General features: G+C 34.0%; 1 protein-coding gene across 1 annotated transcript; it reads right to left on the reverse strand.

Moving 5' to 3' along the window:
• Nucleotides 1–9,075: 9,075 nt before the first annotated feature.
• On the reverse strand, nucleotides 9,076–13,549 carry LOC148621897 (polyubiquitin-C-like). The gene is made up of 2 exons (XM_088576730.1): nucleotides 13,482–13,549; nucleotides 9,076–11,055 (listed from the first exon to the last, which is right to left on the reverse strand). Exon 2 carries the CDS (start codon nucleotides 11,050–11,052, stop codon nucleotides 9,223–9,225), a length of 1,830 nt encoding a protein of 609 aa, XP_088432856.1. The 5' UTR covers nucleotides 11,053–11,055; nucleotides 13,482–13,549; the 3' UTR covers nucleotides 9,076–9,222.
• Nucleotides 13,550–17,168: the final 3,619 nt, after the last annotated feature.

Consider the following 17,168-nt stretch of genomic DNA (forward strand, 5'->3'; position numbering starts at 1 on the left):
CGAAATAAATAACTCGAGTACTTTCCAATTCACGAATACTGAAAAGAGTGAAATGGCTAAAGAACATCATAAATCAGCTGCTGTTTTGTGTACTAACACCGATTATATGACTGTTCCAACCTTATATTGAATACCGAAACTTCATCCTCTTGCAAGTGTATTACCACTAATATGTCCAAGTTATTAACGACAGCTTAAGTTCTTTTGGGTAGATATCTTGAACACGTTCTTTTTTCGAAATTAGGATTATTTTACGGCCAAAATATCATCAAGATATCTAAAGATATTATTAAATTCACGCAACCGATAATGTTATGGAGGATCTTTAAAGAGTTTACAAAAGATTACGAAGAAGAATAAGAGTTGTTCATTAAAGTGCAATTTGAATTAATATAACATTATTACATGCGTACATATTTAAATCTTCAGCCAGCCAAATAGGCGTATGATGCACTGTTAAATAATTATGTCCAAACACAATACAGGGACTTTAACTTTAAATTGTCAAGTGTCATGTTAAATGAACTATTTATTTCGGATTTCAAAACTAGAAATATTACCAAAACAAAGAAATATAGATATATCAGTGTGTCTGAGCTCCGATTTGAGATATATCAGTGTGTCTAAGCTGTGGTTTGATAACTATCTGCCATAAAATTTGCTACGAGTTGGTAAGTTTAAAATAAGAAAGAATTCATAAAATTTACCATCATCAGAAAGACCAGAAATGTTACGATAAACTTTACATATGTCTACAAACAGTTTGTTTCTTTCAGCTTCATATTTCGCACGACGTATTAGGACACGTGTGTTGTCTTCAACTGAATTTGTAGTAAATGAATTAAAAAAAAAACTCCAATTCTAGTATGAAATCGATATATTGTAAACTTTTTAATGTATTTTTTTTCTGGAATTATTCCAGAATCTTGGACGACTGGAATTATTATACTTATTTACCAATAAATAAGGGGTCTCAAACAAACCCAAGTAATTATAGACCTATTACTTTAATTAACTGCATTGGAAAGCTATTTACATCGAGTTTAAACATTAGAGTAAATTTCTTTGCCAATAAGATTTCTCTTATATCGGAGAATCAATCTGGTTTTTGTAAAGGATATGCAACTGTAGATAATGTTTTTTTGTGTTACATGCACTTATTGAACTGTATTTTACTTTTGGCAAAAAGCTTTTCTGCACATTTATTTATTTTAGAAAGGCTTTTGACACAGTTTTTTAGAATTTGTCTTTGGCAAAAGTTAAAGTTGTATAGCATAATGGGAAAATGTTTTAATATTATATTTAATATGTACAAAGGTATAAAATATTGTGTAAGATATAACTGAGTAACTTCTGATTTTGTTCATGTAACATTGGCGTTAGACAGGCAGAGAACTTTTCACCCTTTCTTTTCATGTTATTTTTAATGACTTAGAGGAATATTTAAGAAATTTAGGAGGAGCTTCGCTTGATGTGTTGAAACAGAAATTTTCTGATGAATTACATATATACTTTGAATTGTTTGTCATTTTATATGCAGATGATACTGCTATTTTATCCGAATAAAAAATGGTATGCAACAGTCCCTAAATATATTCCAGTCATATTGTGATCTATGGAAATTAGATGTAAATGTAAAGAAAACCAAGGTGATGGTGTTTAGTAAAAGGATAGTCCAAAGATAAATATGAATTTACACTTCAAGGCGCTAAATTAGATATTGTTAAATCTTTTTCATATCTTGGCGTTATCTTCAAATACAACGGTACATTTTTTTGATACTAGAAAGAAGTTGATAGACCAAGCGCAAAAGTCTTTGCATTTTATATATAAATGCATCAGAATTGAAATCATTCCTATTGATTTACAGTTAACTAAGAAATAATTTATCGAGGGGGTAGATTTTAACATGGGTACGGCATTTATATTCGATTATTTAACATCGAGCGACAGCGAGTACAAATCTACTCCCAGAAGGAATTATTTCTTTTCTAATATGAAAAATACGGTAACTTTTGTGACAAAATGTTTCTAAGCAAAACAGAAAATGCCATTTATGTAATACTAGTGATGTCGGTGATGAGTCTCATTAGTTATTTATATGCAAATATGACCATTTAGCTTCTCAAAGATGTAAACTTATTTCTAGTTACTTTCTTAAACATCCAAACATATCGAAAATGATAGGATTACTCTCTATATGTAATGTTGAGGTGTATAAACGGTTGTCGTTATTTATTAAGAAGATAGCCTTATTGTTCTAGTTCTAGAATTATTTGTTATTTATTGTTTTCATGTTTGATGATGATGAATGTGCTTCATTTATATTTAATAATGTTATGAAGTTATTTTTTCGTGTTATTTAAATGTATCTGTTTAATTCATATATCTAATATATTAGGTATCAAATATGTTTCAATTTATTTTGCTCATATCACATGTATTCCATGTCTGAGTTTACTAAATGAAAAATCTTGAATCTTAGAGATCGATGGTATGGAAAAATATTGACCAAACTATACGATGACTTTTCATTCCATTTTGTCAACTTTCCTTCCATCTATGGCATCCCTTCAGCACCTGAATATGGAGTTTTAATACCACAACTCATACATTATTGCAGAGCTTGCTGTAACTAAGCAGACATGTTGTATCGCTCTACAATTCTTACAATTAGGCTTCTGAAACAGGGTTATGCTTGTACATGATTGAAGTCGTCATTAGTTTTGTGGTCGTAGTCATGACCTCGTGGATCGTTGCGGTGTATTCATCTGCATGATGAAAACTGATTTGTTCAACGTGTTTTCCTTTCATCTTTCATCTACCACGGACTTGACTTTTTATGAGTAACTCGGTGGGTGTTTCTTGAAAAGCAGAGGACGCTAACCTTACCGGTGCACCTTGTCCATGCACCCAGTTTTTAGTGGAGTCCGAGTTGCTCATTTACTTTAGTTACTTTGTATGTATTATTTTGGTTATTTTTGTTCTTTAATTGTTGTGTTTGTCTGTTTTCCATTCCTAGTCTTCGTCCCTGGAAGATTTTCGGTAGAATCTTGGTTCCCTTGATTACTCTTTGCATTGTTTACACTTCGTGTCTGTTTAGCTCAATACATGTATCTTTTATCTTTGTTTCTAGTTCTTGGATTTTATTGTCAGCTTGTGCAAATTCTAATGTCATTTCATTGTTCAGTTTCTCAATTTTCTCCTTGATTTCTCTGGTAAAGTTTTTCCCTAAATTTTTCATTCTTTGCTCTAACGATTGTCTCATACTTTCCTGGTTGTCTCTGATGGTTATTAATATTTGGAATAAATCATCCAGGGATCTCTCTGATTGTGACAGACGTAGTGGGTTAGCTTGTGACGATGTGGCGCTTGCGGATGACAATGTGTTTAATCGTTTGGGGTTGGGATGAAAGAGCGGTTCGTTGTCTGTATCGGAAAAACTTTTTGGTCTGGTGTATTTTGGGCAAAACAGGGTTTGTTTTTGTATCTTGGCGTGAGTGGGTGAGTTCATGAAGAAGATAGGCAATGCAGAATTAATGAAGAGTTGCCATATACATATAATACCTCTTTCAATACTCCCTTTATCGATGTTTTGTCAACAATAACATGGAGAACTAAATAAAGACAACAATACAGGTTAGTCTCATTCCCAATATGTCAAAATGACAAAAGAGACGATTTTGATTTTCCATTCCTAGATGGTGATATTCCCGAAGCACCCTCCTCGATATTAAACATTTCATAACTGGTCCGTTTTGCTCACATTTGTTGTAAAGTGTCAGGTTTTAAAGGACAAAACAGATTCATCATAGAAAAATTTTGCACCAGGGGTATACCGATTTCACAAACTTCTAAAAACATTTACTAATTTATTAGGAAAGGATACGATTTTCAAACTTTTCACAAATACAGATATTCGACCCTTAATTGTAACCCTACATAAAACTGTCATTTTTTAGCATTGCACTACATCAAATCTTACCTATTACTTCTCCAAATCCAGTCTACTGGAATTGTAGTGACCGATCATTTTTAATGCTGGAAATTTTTATGGTATTGTTGTTCTTTAATATGTTCTCAGTTAGCTTTCAGTAACTGCGACCGTTCTTTTATTGGATATCATGTATTTAGATATATTCCATGAATGATAATTTGATATATTACTGAGTGAATTTTATGGTGTGTTTATTCGCTGTTTCAGTTCATTTTTGAACTTACATTAAAGGAGGATAGTCAATGCCTTTTAAAACTAGTTTAACCCCACAGCAGACATATGCATGTCCACTGTCAGGATATGTCTGTCATTGATGACCATTATTGTGTTTTCGGGTCGTCATTTGACTTTTTATTTTTTTTTTATTATTTTGGTCATCGTCCTGTTACCATTGCAATAATGGCGTTTCACCATACCTGTTCCTTTTTCTATCCATATATGTATTCAGAGCATTTCATAAAATATAAGCACTACACTGTGGTACATTTGGTGAAGTTTTGTTGATCACCTTTTAAAAAAGACTAAGCGTCACATGATTTTGATACAAAGTTGAGAAAGCCAATGCTATCTTGCATTATCGTGCATTCTCAGTCGATTCCGCATATCTTCGTAACATGTTTCTCTATTTTTTTTCCATCGAAATAATTGTCAACATTCACAAGATAGTCCTGTCTTTTTAAGTAGTATAAATAACATTTCTGTATACACAAAGGACATAGCTAACTGCTATCCGTTATGTACCGCCCGTGTGTAAGTGTTACATTTGGGAAGTACTTTTCTGTTCTTTATCTATTGTTCAAGTGTGCCGAATTTAAATGCCGCCACCCCCGTGCCTTGTGCGGATTCCCATCTACATTTCAACAAACTAGAGACTTGACCAACCATGCAGCAATCGCGAGAAAGGAGTCAGCGACGTAAGAAAAGCCCGTTTTAAAAATATATCTTTTAAATAAATTTAAAATTGTTGAAGTAAAGATGCGCGACGAGGTAGTAGGATGTTAATGAGATGTTTAGGACTGCGTAAGTCTCTTTTACTCATTATGAATTTAAAAGTTTAAAATATCATAGTTTAGTTAGGAGTGAAAAATATTTGTTGTATTGAAAGCATTTTTTTCATAGGAAAGTCATCATCCCAAGTCAGGGTTTTGAGTCCACCCTCGCTCCCTCAAACCCCTGACATCACTCATTCATATTTAGAGGGTATCGTCCAGCGCCATCTAGTGAGTTACCTAAATTTAACCCGGATCCGAAATCCAAAATTCTTCGATATTACTTACAAAATGGCTACATACACATAACGTCATTTTTGTCGCTAAAGACTCCAAACTGAATCTACATTTATCATTCATATTGAATCATTTGTGACATCTTACAACTATCAGTTACTCGTGTCATTGTTTACCTTTCCGCAGACATTTTATGTCAAATCAATTTTCATTGGTGCCTCGCACCAGAGTAGCAACCAATCGGAATTGGCTGGACGATACCCGCTAAATATGAATGAGTGATGTCAGGGGTTAGAGGGAGCGATCGAGGGTGGACTCAAAACCCTGACTTGGGAGGATGTAGGAAAGTATACTTACATTTTTATATAAAAAATACAAGCATTGGAAACCTTATATATGGATACACATTCTTATAAGAAACTTGGTTTCATTTTGTGTTGAAATAGGTATATGAAATATTTACTGCTTAAATTTATATTTTTTAAAAGATCTTATCAAAACGTTTCTTGTAATGTTGACATCTAAATCTTGTTTTCATTTTAAGCTTGCGAAAGGAATGAATTTAAACCATTACAACAATTGATACTTGAACTAAAAATTGTGAGTAAAGCTCCATAAAGGATGCATCCACTACCCTTTCAAGAAACTAAATTTAACCAGCAGATCATATTATTATTGGAAAATCTTGAAGTCAAATAGAAGTTCATGTCGCTTCCACGAGTTAGCTTATAAAACCAGCCAAAATAACAAGTGGCTGGGATAAGTAGTTAAAAGCTTTGCGGATCACAGCATGATACGCGGTGGTTAACCTTAACAGTTGGGGCAAGTGTGGACAAAATATCAAGTTTTTGACACACTTAAACAGAGGGACTTACAATTCATTATGGACATAATATAGCACAAAACTTGAAATTCCATTAAAAATGTTCAAAATCAGACAAAAATATAATAAAAAGTTTAGTCAAACGCAGCATGATACAACCGCAATGATCGAATCCCGAACAGTTGGGCAAGTGTGATTTTTGCCATACTCAATAAGGAATTGCAATTAATTATGGACACATCAAATGGTTTGGACGCTATATTGCACAAAATTTTAATTGCATTAAAAATTTTCAAAATCAGACAAAAAAATAAAAAGTTCGATTTCTTCATGTGACTCCTTTTGAAATCCGATCAAGAGCAAAAAATTAGATTTTTACCGGTGTGGTTCCTTTGACCCCATTATAACTCGGGAACCGTAAGAGATTTCTGAAATCCGATTGAAAAACGCTGGCAGGAATTTTTTTATGAGGAATAAAATTAAATAAAAATGAAATCGGACCCAAAATGAAAAGAGGCTCCCAGGAGCCTGAATCGCCTACCTGGTTAAATTTTTGCCTTTCAATGGCAATGACTCTAACAAGGAGTTGTCCGATAATTTTGACTCCATGAGGACCATATCATCAATTGAAAGTTTCATAACTGTTACATGCAGTCGTCTGACAAGTTTGATCCCTTGGAGACATTTTAGGCCTTATAATAAGGATCAATTCAGCAATGGAAAGACATTGGCTAAACTTAACTGTTTTGGAGATACATGCAAAAAATTGTTGTCTGACCATGTTCTATTTTTAGTCACGGCGGCCATGTTTTTAAATGATCAAAAACGAAACGGTAATTTTGTTTAGAATACCCTAAAAAATACCAACGTTCATCGAATTAAGTACAGTTGTTTGTAAGGAGAATGTTTTTGAAAGTAATAAGATCAAAAACAGCAAAAAAGAAACGTCCAAAAAGGGCAATAGCATGGGGTAACAGGTTTTTACCAATATTTGCTTACAGATAGATCTGATCATGCTGAATACTTTTACCCTATGTCAGAATTTGGTTTAACCTAAGGGTTTTGGAGATACATGCAAAAATCTGCTGTCTGACCTCTATGCTCTATTTTTAGTAACGGCGGCCATATTTTTTAACAGATCAAAAATCGTAACAGTCATTTTATGAAGGATACTCTAAGGAACAATCATCTTAAGTTTCATCCAAATCCATTCAGTAGTTTCAGAGAGGATGTTTGAAGAAATTGTTAACGAAGACGACGACGGACGCCAAGTGATGGCAATAGCTCACATGGCCTAATGCAAGCCCTGGCATAACGTACGAGTTGTGATATGAACATTCCATACGCAGGTGCTGAAGGGATGTTGCCACAGATGACAGGAAAGTTCACAATCTGAATGAAAAGTCATCACGTTTGCCATAAAGTTTGGTCAAGATATGAGGCTGACTTCACAGTGTCTGTAGTATCTTTTATCTCAAGTTCTTTGGGGTAGATGCGATGTATCAAATCCCCGAAATTAGGATTGTTAAAGATAATACATCATCTATACAGCGTAAACTGAGATTAAAGGATCTAGCCAAACGATATCCTTTCTTTCGGATCAGATCAGCTATAAAGTCAGCCTCATAAGAGTGTAAGAATAAGTCAGAAAGTAGAGGAGCACAGTTTGTTCCCATTGGAATGCCGACCGATGTAAACTATCGGAAAGGGAGCCGTCCAACAAGTTTGATCCCCCGCAAACTTTCGTAGGCTGTATCATAAGGATCATTTCAGCAACTGAAAGTTTCGTTCTATCTACTATAGTTGTCAAGATATTGGCTGAAAACTAAGTTGGTTAATAACTAAAATAATCGCACGAAGTACACCCAGAAGACGACAACGCAATAACATATGACCGCAATTTTTTGTGGTCGAGTAAAAATTCCCGCCTGAATTTTCACACTGTAACCAGTCAAAAAATATTTCAAGATAAGAAGCAAATGTGGCTCTTCAAAATGGATTATCAAATTTAGAGGACGCACTACTACTTTTTTGACCGGCATTTTTGTTATCGGTTTGTAAAAGTTTAGCTGAAATTGTCAGAAATTAACAAAACGTTTATCCCAAACCTGGTCAGTTAATGCTATACAGATAGTCTTTGTTTCACGGACATTTCTCTCGCATGACGGGTGTGATTCGAACCTATTCATAACAAGCAATTACCACACGACGGTCATTACAGACCAAGTCACGGTGAGTGTTTTCTTTGTTATCTGTGATTCTTTGTGTCGAAGTTGCATTCCATTAACTTGATGTTCAGAAGTTTACAGGACAAATCTATCACTGTTAACAACTTTTAATTTACTTTGAAGTCTTAATTGCTAACCAGTTCAGATTTGAAACTTGTATATATTAAAATATTCTCAAACAAATTAGTATGATACAGGATAGGTAAACTCAACCCCACTTCAAGAGAAATCTCTCCATGCAAAACAGCTGGAAGTAGTGTAAACGTAACCACTCTTCCATTCCAACACCTGGCCTTCCACATGGTATTAAATTTCGCATTAAATGCTGAATAGGACCACAAGTGTAACTCTACACAGTTCAGACATAATGAAAACCACTATGTTTGGATCGTGATTAAATGTTGACGGATACAAGATTTTATAGTTTGCCGACTAATTCCAGTACCAGCCTCTTGCCCCTTAAAATCTATTAAACCTTCTCTTCGTTGTACTACACCTTTTACTTTATATGAAAAAAAAATATCCATACTTTCGTTTTCTTTGTGTCATAACATCAGGAAAATGTTGCTGGTCCCTTATTTTATAAGTCGTTCAATGAAGTAAACCCCTCAACTCAATCCAAGCAGAGGTAATGGAAGGTCAATGAAAAATTTCCAAGATTTGTACTCAAGTCTGGAGACCAAACGTAAAGAAACCATCAATGCCAACCAAGCCTTTTCATTATGGAACTGCAACTTTTTGCAGGTCTCCAAAAGCAAATTACAGACACTGAACAAAAATATCAACAACATACAACAAATGTAATATTTTGTATCTTTAATAGTTTGCCAAAAGGTAAAGGTCAAATTTACTATCCATGAATTTTTTGAAAACGTTCTAATCTTTAAAAAAAAGTTATAATTGCTTTTTTAATAAGATTTTAAAAAGTTCCACTGAAAGATTGATCATTCAACATCCTCCACGGAGACGCAATACAAGATGTAACGTGGATTCTTTCTGAATGTTGTAGTCTGACAAGGTTCTGCCATCCTCAAGTTGTTTTCCAGCAAAAATCAATCTCTGCTGATCTGGAGGGATACCTTCTTTATCTTGAATCTTGGCTTTGACATTTTCAATGGTATCAGATGGCTCTACCTCAAGGGTAATTGTTTTGCCTGTGAGAGTTTTTACAAAGATTTGCATACCTCCTCTCAGACGGAGTACAAGATGAAGAGTTGACTCCTTCTGAATGTTGTAGTCTGACAAGGTTCTGCCATCCTCAAGTTGTTTTCCAGCAAAAATCAATCTCTGCTGATCTGGAGGGATACCTTCCTTATCTTGAATCTTGGCTTTGACATTTTCAATGGTATCAGATGGCTCTACCTCCAGGGTAATTGTTTTGCCTGTGAGAGTTTTTACAAAGATTTGCATACCTCCTCTCAGACGGAGTACAAGATGAAGAGTTGACTCCTTCTGAATGTTGTAGTCTGACAAGGTTCTGCCATCCTCAAGTTGTTTTCCAGCAAAAATCAATCTCTGCTGATCTGGTGGGATACCTTCTTTATCTTGAATCTTGGCTTTGACATTTTCAATGGTATCAGATGGCTCTACCTCAAGGGTAATTGTTTTGCCTGTGAGAGTTTTTACAAAGATTTGCATACCTCCTCTCAGACGGAGTACAAGATGAAGAGTTGACTCCTTCTGAATGTTGTAGTCTGACAAGGTTCTGCCATCCTCAAGTTGTTTTCCAGCAAAAATCAATCTCTGCTGATCTGGTGGGATACCTTCTTTATCTTGAATCTTGGCTTTGACATTTTCAATGGTATCAGATGGCTCTACCTCAAGGGTAATTGTTTTGCCTGTGAGAGTTTTTACAAAGATTTGCATACCTCCTCTCAGACGGAGTACAAGATGAAGAGTTGACTCCTTCTGAATGTTGTAGTCTGACAAGGTTCTGCCATCCTCAAGTTGTTTTCCAGCAAAAATCAATCTCTGCTGATCTGGTGGGATACCTTCTTTATCTTGAATCTTGGCTTTGACATTTTCAATGGTATCAGATGGCTCTACCTCAAGGGTAATTGTTTTGCCTGTGAGAGTTTTTACAAAGATTTGCATACCTCCTCTCAGACGGAGTACAAGATGAAGAGTTGACTCCTTCTGAATGTTGTAGTCTGACAAGGTTCTGCCATCCTCAAGTTGTTTTCCAGCAAAAATTAACCTCTGCTGATCTGGAGGGATACCTTCTTTGTCCTGAATCTTGGCTTTGACATTCTCGATGGTATCAGATGGCTCTACCTCCAGGGTAATTGTTTTGCCTGTGAGAGTTTTTACAAAGATTTGCATACCTCCTCTCAGACGGAGTACAAGATGAAGAGTTGACTCCTTCTGAATGTTGTAGTCTGACAAGGTTCTGCCATCCTCAAGTTGTTTTCCAGCAAAAATTAACCTCTGCTGATCTGGAGGGATACCTTCTTTGTCCTGAATCTTGGCTTTGACATTCTCGATGGTATCAGATGGCTCTACCTCCAGGGTAATTGTTTTGCCTGTGAGAGTTTTTACAAAGATTTGCATACCTCCTCTCAGACGGAGTACAAGATGAAGAGTTGACTCCTTCTGAATGTTGTAGTCTGACAAGGTTCTGCCATCCTCAAGTTGTTTTCCTGCAAAAATCAATCTCTGCTGATCTGGTGGGATACCTTCTTTATCTTGAATCTTGGCTTTGACATTTTCAATGGTATCAGATGGCTCTACTTCAAGGGTAATTGTTTTACCAGTGAGTGTTTTCACAAATATCTGCATGGTCTGAAATAGAACATAAAATAATAAGCTTACTGCAACATGATTTGCCTAATGCTATTCATATCTACATTTTGTATTTAACACACAATTTAGACATTATCACACACATGGTAACATTTACGACACATCAAGTTGACAACAATAAATGTAATAATGTACCTTACCAGGATATAAGAAACAGGATTTTGCCTGATGATAGGATAAATACACTAGGTATCTTAATTTGTCCACGATATCGCAATATGTAATTGTGCAACCCTTATATATATTATGTCAAATAAAATTTAGGTATGACAAATAAGTAAACAACAATAAACTTGATACAATTCACAATTTTGATGGTATATTGATGTTTGACAAGATTTTGAACAGATCGATAGTGGTCAAAGAATTTGAACTTATACATTAGTAGGCAGTTAGATATCAGAGATAATGAAAAAAAGTGTGTTTCAGATTAACATGTTAAAGTTGTTTTCTAACTGATCAACAAAAGCTACTACAACTAGACATTTCCCCTGATGAGACTAATACTCCTGCATACTTTAAATCCTGTACATTGGGGAGCCAATATGGACACATGATGCATATTGGACACAATCTTATGGTAGATAGACTAATAGACTAAACATGACACACAATTTTGCTGCAATTTCTAAAACATCCAACTTGACACCATGATCAGTACTTTTTTGTAGTTGTCAATACAATGACCAAATATGACAGCAAATTTAATTTTAACATAAATTCCTTACAATATGCACATTCCAATATGGATTTGTGGACAATGCATGAGTTTTGCTGAAAAATGCAAGTTCAAACAGCCATCAAGTCTACAATTTTTGTATAAAAATTATAATTTTTTTTCAAATACCGGTGAAAAGATTTGAGTAAACTAACACAGCCTGTGAATGAAAACAGGACTGGCCAGTTGGTGTCACTTTTTTTATTTTCTTACAGCTGCATAAAAAAGCTAAAATCCAGGAAGATCCGAAGTATTGTTGGTCAGGTAAGAGGAAACACAGCAATATTTTTTGCCTAATTGAATGCTTGTTTTACCCATTTTGCTCTAATTCGATTAGGATCATAATTAATTACTAGAAAACTGAAAAAAAAATGTTTCTTTTTGGCCCACCATTACTTATTGATAAAGAAGTCATTCTATGCTGGACTTTGGTGGCATGGAACTTAAGAGATACAATTTTGTAGTGATCCTTACACTTGTACTTATAAGTTATATAATATAGTTATATTATACATAATTGAGTAATAACAATACTTTCTTTTTGCATCTTTTACTCCAACCCAAAAACCGGTAGAAACCTTTCTCTAGTATAATGGACCTCACTGAACCATTTAACAAGATCCAATCACTTTTATCTCGCACATTTGGCTTTTTTTCAGTCTCTTATTCTAAATAGTTCCATGTCTTAAAGTACAAGGACACAATTAATTTCGTAGTGCATTTCAACAGACCCATCTTGACAAATAAAAAAAAATTCCACAGCTTCAAACTCATTCAAACTTCACCAATATGGAAACATATATAAAAGCAGATTTTTGTAAGAGTGCCCGAAAAATTCACCATCATTTTTTTATTTTTAGCAACTTTGCTTCGCAGACCCTGTAGACATGAAAAGTGACCACTGCCAAATGTCCTAAATTTTGACCTTCTTTCATAGGACCAAATCACAATTTTCTCATAAAATTATAGAATGAAAAAAATCCCTTGTAAATTTGATCCTTGCCCTACATTTCTGAAGTTAATACTAAGCAATAAAGTTTATGACAGCAAAGAAAAAATCAGGAAGAAACACAAAAAAAAAGGAACTATATTCGTATACAATGAAAAGTCAAGGGGAATTAATTGTGATCTCGTACCTAATAATCCCCAAAATCAACCCTGTATAAATTTACTGTAGCAACTGTTCTGGGGTCGTTAAGGTCCTTAATTTTTCATCCCAATCATGGATTTAGACCTTAAATCCCAAAATAAAAATCTAGTTTTCTCGACCAATGTTCAAATGAAAACCCAAGCGTCTGTGTCCCAAATTTTAGTTATACTATACAATAATTTTATAGAGTATAGAGAAACACAATTCAAATCTATACTTTAAAAACAACGCCCAGTACAACTGTTGAACTGACAAGATAACTTGAAACCTACGTACTATCATTCAAGAAACAATAAAACTCGAATAATAACAAATATCGAACAAACGTTCACTTAACGATGACATAGCACAAAGCTTTCAAGTATAAAAGGTGATCAACAATATATCATACATTCAAAATGGCCACTGAACTTCCTGCAAATGTTTATAAATTTCCTTTCACTTTCAAATTATTCACAAGGACTTAAACAGGATGTACCTTCTAAGTTAAACTAGACTTTATAAAATGCACAGAAAACTATAATAAATATTACTTACGAATCCTTTATCTGTAAGTTTTAAGTTTCTTACAGTATTTAACGGATGCTCGTCGTTTTGTTGCGTCTGAAGAATAAAATGGCGAACTTCATTATTTATACTACAACGTCAGTCATGTGATATTCACCTTTATTTCGATTGGAATGTTCTAAGTGACATCATAAAAAGATTTCTTCTGCTAAAATTAGACATTACAATTATTTTTATATCACATGATCATTTTATCGAACAAGATTCACTTTCACAAAAAAAAAAAAAAATAAAAAAAAAAAAAATGTGAAGCTACGTAAAATCAAAGCACTCATGTACTGAATCAATGTATATTTTACTCCTCAAGTAATCGTCAAATTTCAAAAATATGAGAATAAAGGAAAGAACAGGGATCGAATTCAAATGTATCTAAACACACACGCTTATCGTTGTAAATGGTTAATTGAACTCATTGATTTATTTTAAAATTCACCATGCTGATTACGAAGGACATAAAATACACACATACAGATTCGGTGTTGAGTTACATGTATGGACACAAAAATCTCCGACATATTTGAACTACAAACTCCAGTTGGACTTTCTCAGTTTCTAAATTTAATTTATCGACCTTCAGGTCGAAACTGTCTGTCAACAGGTTGTAGAATATATATGTGTCATGTAAAAGCGCTTAGTATCTGGGCACCTAGTTCCAGAGATTCCAGAGACATAATTGTGAAAATTATATTATAAGACTTGGGCGTTTAATGTATTAAACACTGTAACGTTTAATACATTAAACGCCCAAGTCTTATAATATAATTTTCACAATTATGTCTGATGCAAGAAACAATATTCATGCACTTTAAGGTCCTGGAGAACACACAGTTCTATAGCTCTATTACTATAACACATAGCCAAACAGCCAAATAGAACGATTATTCATTAGACGACAGATTGACACCATTTCTGAGAAATGCACTATCGAAATTTCCTGCAATCGTCTAAGAGAAGTTTTATATTTGCTCGTCATGTCCGGGCTTTCTGATGTCACCAGGCAGTAACCGTGATAAAAATACACGATCCAGTGGGTGATGCATCAGGGGGGTTTCGGGTGCTATGCTACCTCTGTTAAAAAAAATGCAAAAAAATATTATATTTGAGTGGCAAATAACTGCATGGAACCCCTTTCTTTAAATAAGTTTCTTGATGGAAACCACTATTTATAATCTCGTAGTGGCTTCATTTATAGCTAAACATCAAATTGTTTATTAACGCAGTTGTAGCCAACTTGCATATTTATCGACAGTGAACGACTAGTTTATTCGGGTAAATGCATATCAATGAACAAGTACTGATAAGAGGTTAGAGGTCAACTATTCTTTAATACAAACCAAAATAATCAGAATATTTAGTTGTTAGTAAAGTTGGTAATATTAAATTTCTTTTTTGTATCAAGTCTAATCTGGAGAACCATGAATTTACTTTTGACAGACGTAGATGTTTATTACACATACAGGCATCGTATAATAATCCACCATTCAAACCTTCTAGTCTATGAAAATAAATTAAAACCATGTATTTACTTTAGACGGAAGTAGATATTATTTACAAATACAGGCATCGTATAATAATCCATCATTCAAACCTTCTAGTCTATGAAATTATTTTAACATTTGATAAGATAACTGTAAATCTACCAAAGTCTGACACCACAGCTATATTGCTTGATTTTCTATTAAAACCAAGAATGTATTTCATGAATTTGTTATGTGACCTTTCATTAGTGTCTTGAGAAAGACCTTTTCTAAAATATATTCTTTTCTTACATGCAGCAGAATCGGTATTAAACATTCCCAAAAATTTCAGAACCATACAAAAGAATAGGTTTTATTGTATGATAGTACAAATGTATAAAGTTTGAAATGCTAAGATTAGAGGAAGACAGACATCTGTAACGTAAATCATGCTTTTAGTGTTTTTAAGTCGCTAATATTGTTAGCGACGTCGTGCACTCCGGTCGTGATTTCAGCACTTTATATTCGCATATGATATGCGTAAATATATAAATATACACCACGTAATACTGCAGATTTGTGCCGTGTTTACCGCCATAGCGTCATAATTCTAGCTTTATACGAGATAAAAATGAACCTCTTAAATATCATACACGTGTTTCTCTTGCTTGTATCAGAACGGGAAGCTTACATGAAATGATCGGTTAGCATTGAACATTACCCAGTTTCCGGTTCAAGCACAGGGCTCGTTACAAGACTATATAGGTCATATACATTATCAGGGCCCCGATATCTATGAATATTCATTGCAAGTTGTTTAATCTGGTTCAATCTGGTTCCCTGGTCAATATCATAAACGAACCAAAGATCCCTATCGTACTTCTTTTAAAAATATATTTTTTCGTTCGATGAGAACGGAAAGTTTACATTAAAAAAATGAAATGATCGGTTAATTAGCATCGATTTTATGTAATATTACCCAGTTTCCGATTCAAACACGGGGGTTCGTAATAATTGACTATATTATTTACTTTATTTCCTCTTATGCAATCTTATGATTATGAGTTTTTTTTCTTCACATTAATAAAGAAAGGGCAAAACGATTATCAATATACACATGAATTACATAAACATGTACTTATTATCAGGAAGAAAATGAATGAGAGCGAATCGCTGAAAGTTACAACGCAAGTGGTCAGCAATGTCCTTTATAGAAAGTTTTGCACACACAGAAGGTATTCTGTTCGTAAATTTTATTGAAAAGTCAAGCTCATCACTTTCTAGTTCGAAATCAGTATTGCAGGATAAGATGATAACAGTAAAGTTAATTGGTGCTAGACAGTCTAGGTATACCCTAAACTGAATTGGAATAATGTTAATAATGTCTTTTCAAAGATCATCACGTTGGTCTTTCAATGTACTGCATAAGACTAAGATGTACTCTACAATTTTTGAAAAGAACATCCCACATCGATCACATAGTAATATTTTATCGTCTTGTTTAGTAACAGAACATAAGTCAATAACATATTTAGCTGCTTCTCGTACTTCTGGGTAAAGTTTTGCTATAGTTTAATTTCACTGTATATACGTCTGAATTAATAGGTAAAAGTCTTCGTCGCTTGATAGCCTCGAATACCACTCAAAATGTTTATTCGTTTTTTCTGATCCCTGACAATAGCTGACCATGCTTTCTTTGATGGAAATTTACCAGAGTCTATAAATATAACGAGGTATTCTGTCATATCGTATTTATGAGCAAGTCTATACACATCAGGAATAAGACCAAGTTTACTTATAGTGCATTTATATTTTAATTCGACTGGCATGGTCTGCATAATTCTTCTAGGCAATGCATTCGATTTTAGTCTACATATTCTGCCAAAGAATAATAACTTGCATTAATCAATATAATATTTGATGCTGAACCAACCTAACAGACTTGTACACTTGTCCGAATGTGTTCGTTTCGGGAGTCCTTGTAATGTTTTACATGCGAATTTATGTGAACGTTCAAACATCTCACTTTCAGATTGAGTAAAGTTACTTCAAAGTTCATACCCATAGAAGGATATTATGTAACACAACTGTTGTACTATCTTTGAAAAAGTCAGCGGGTTTATAATTTACGGGTGAATTCCAGGGTTGATAACAGACAACACAGAAGAGCGTAAAGACCGGCAGGCATTGAAAGTTTTGT

The sequence above is a fragment of the Perna viridis genome, chromosome 3, assembly GCF_037379345.1.
Source record: "Perna viridis isolate PV_CMFRI_1.1 ecotype Kerala chromosome 3, ASM3737934v1, whole genome shotgun sequence".
Lineage (NCBI taxonomy): Eukaryota > Metazoa > Mollusca > Bivalvia > Mytilida > Mytilidae > Perna > Perna viridis.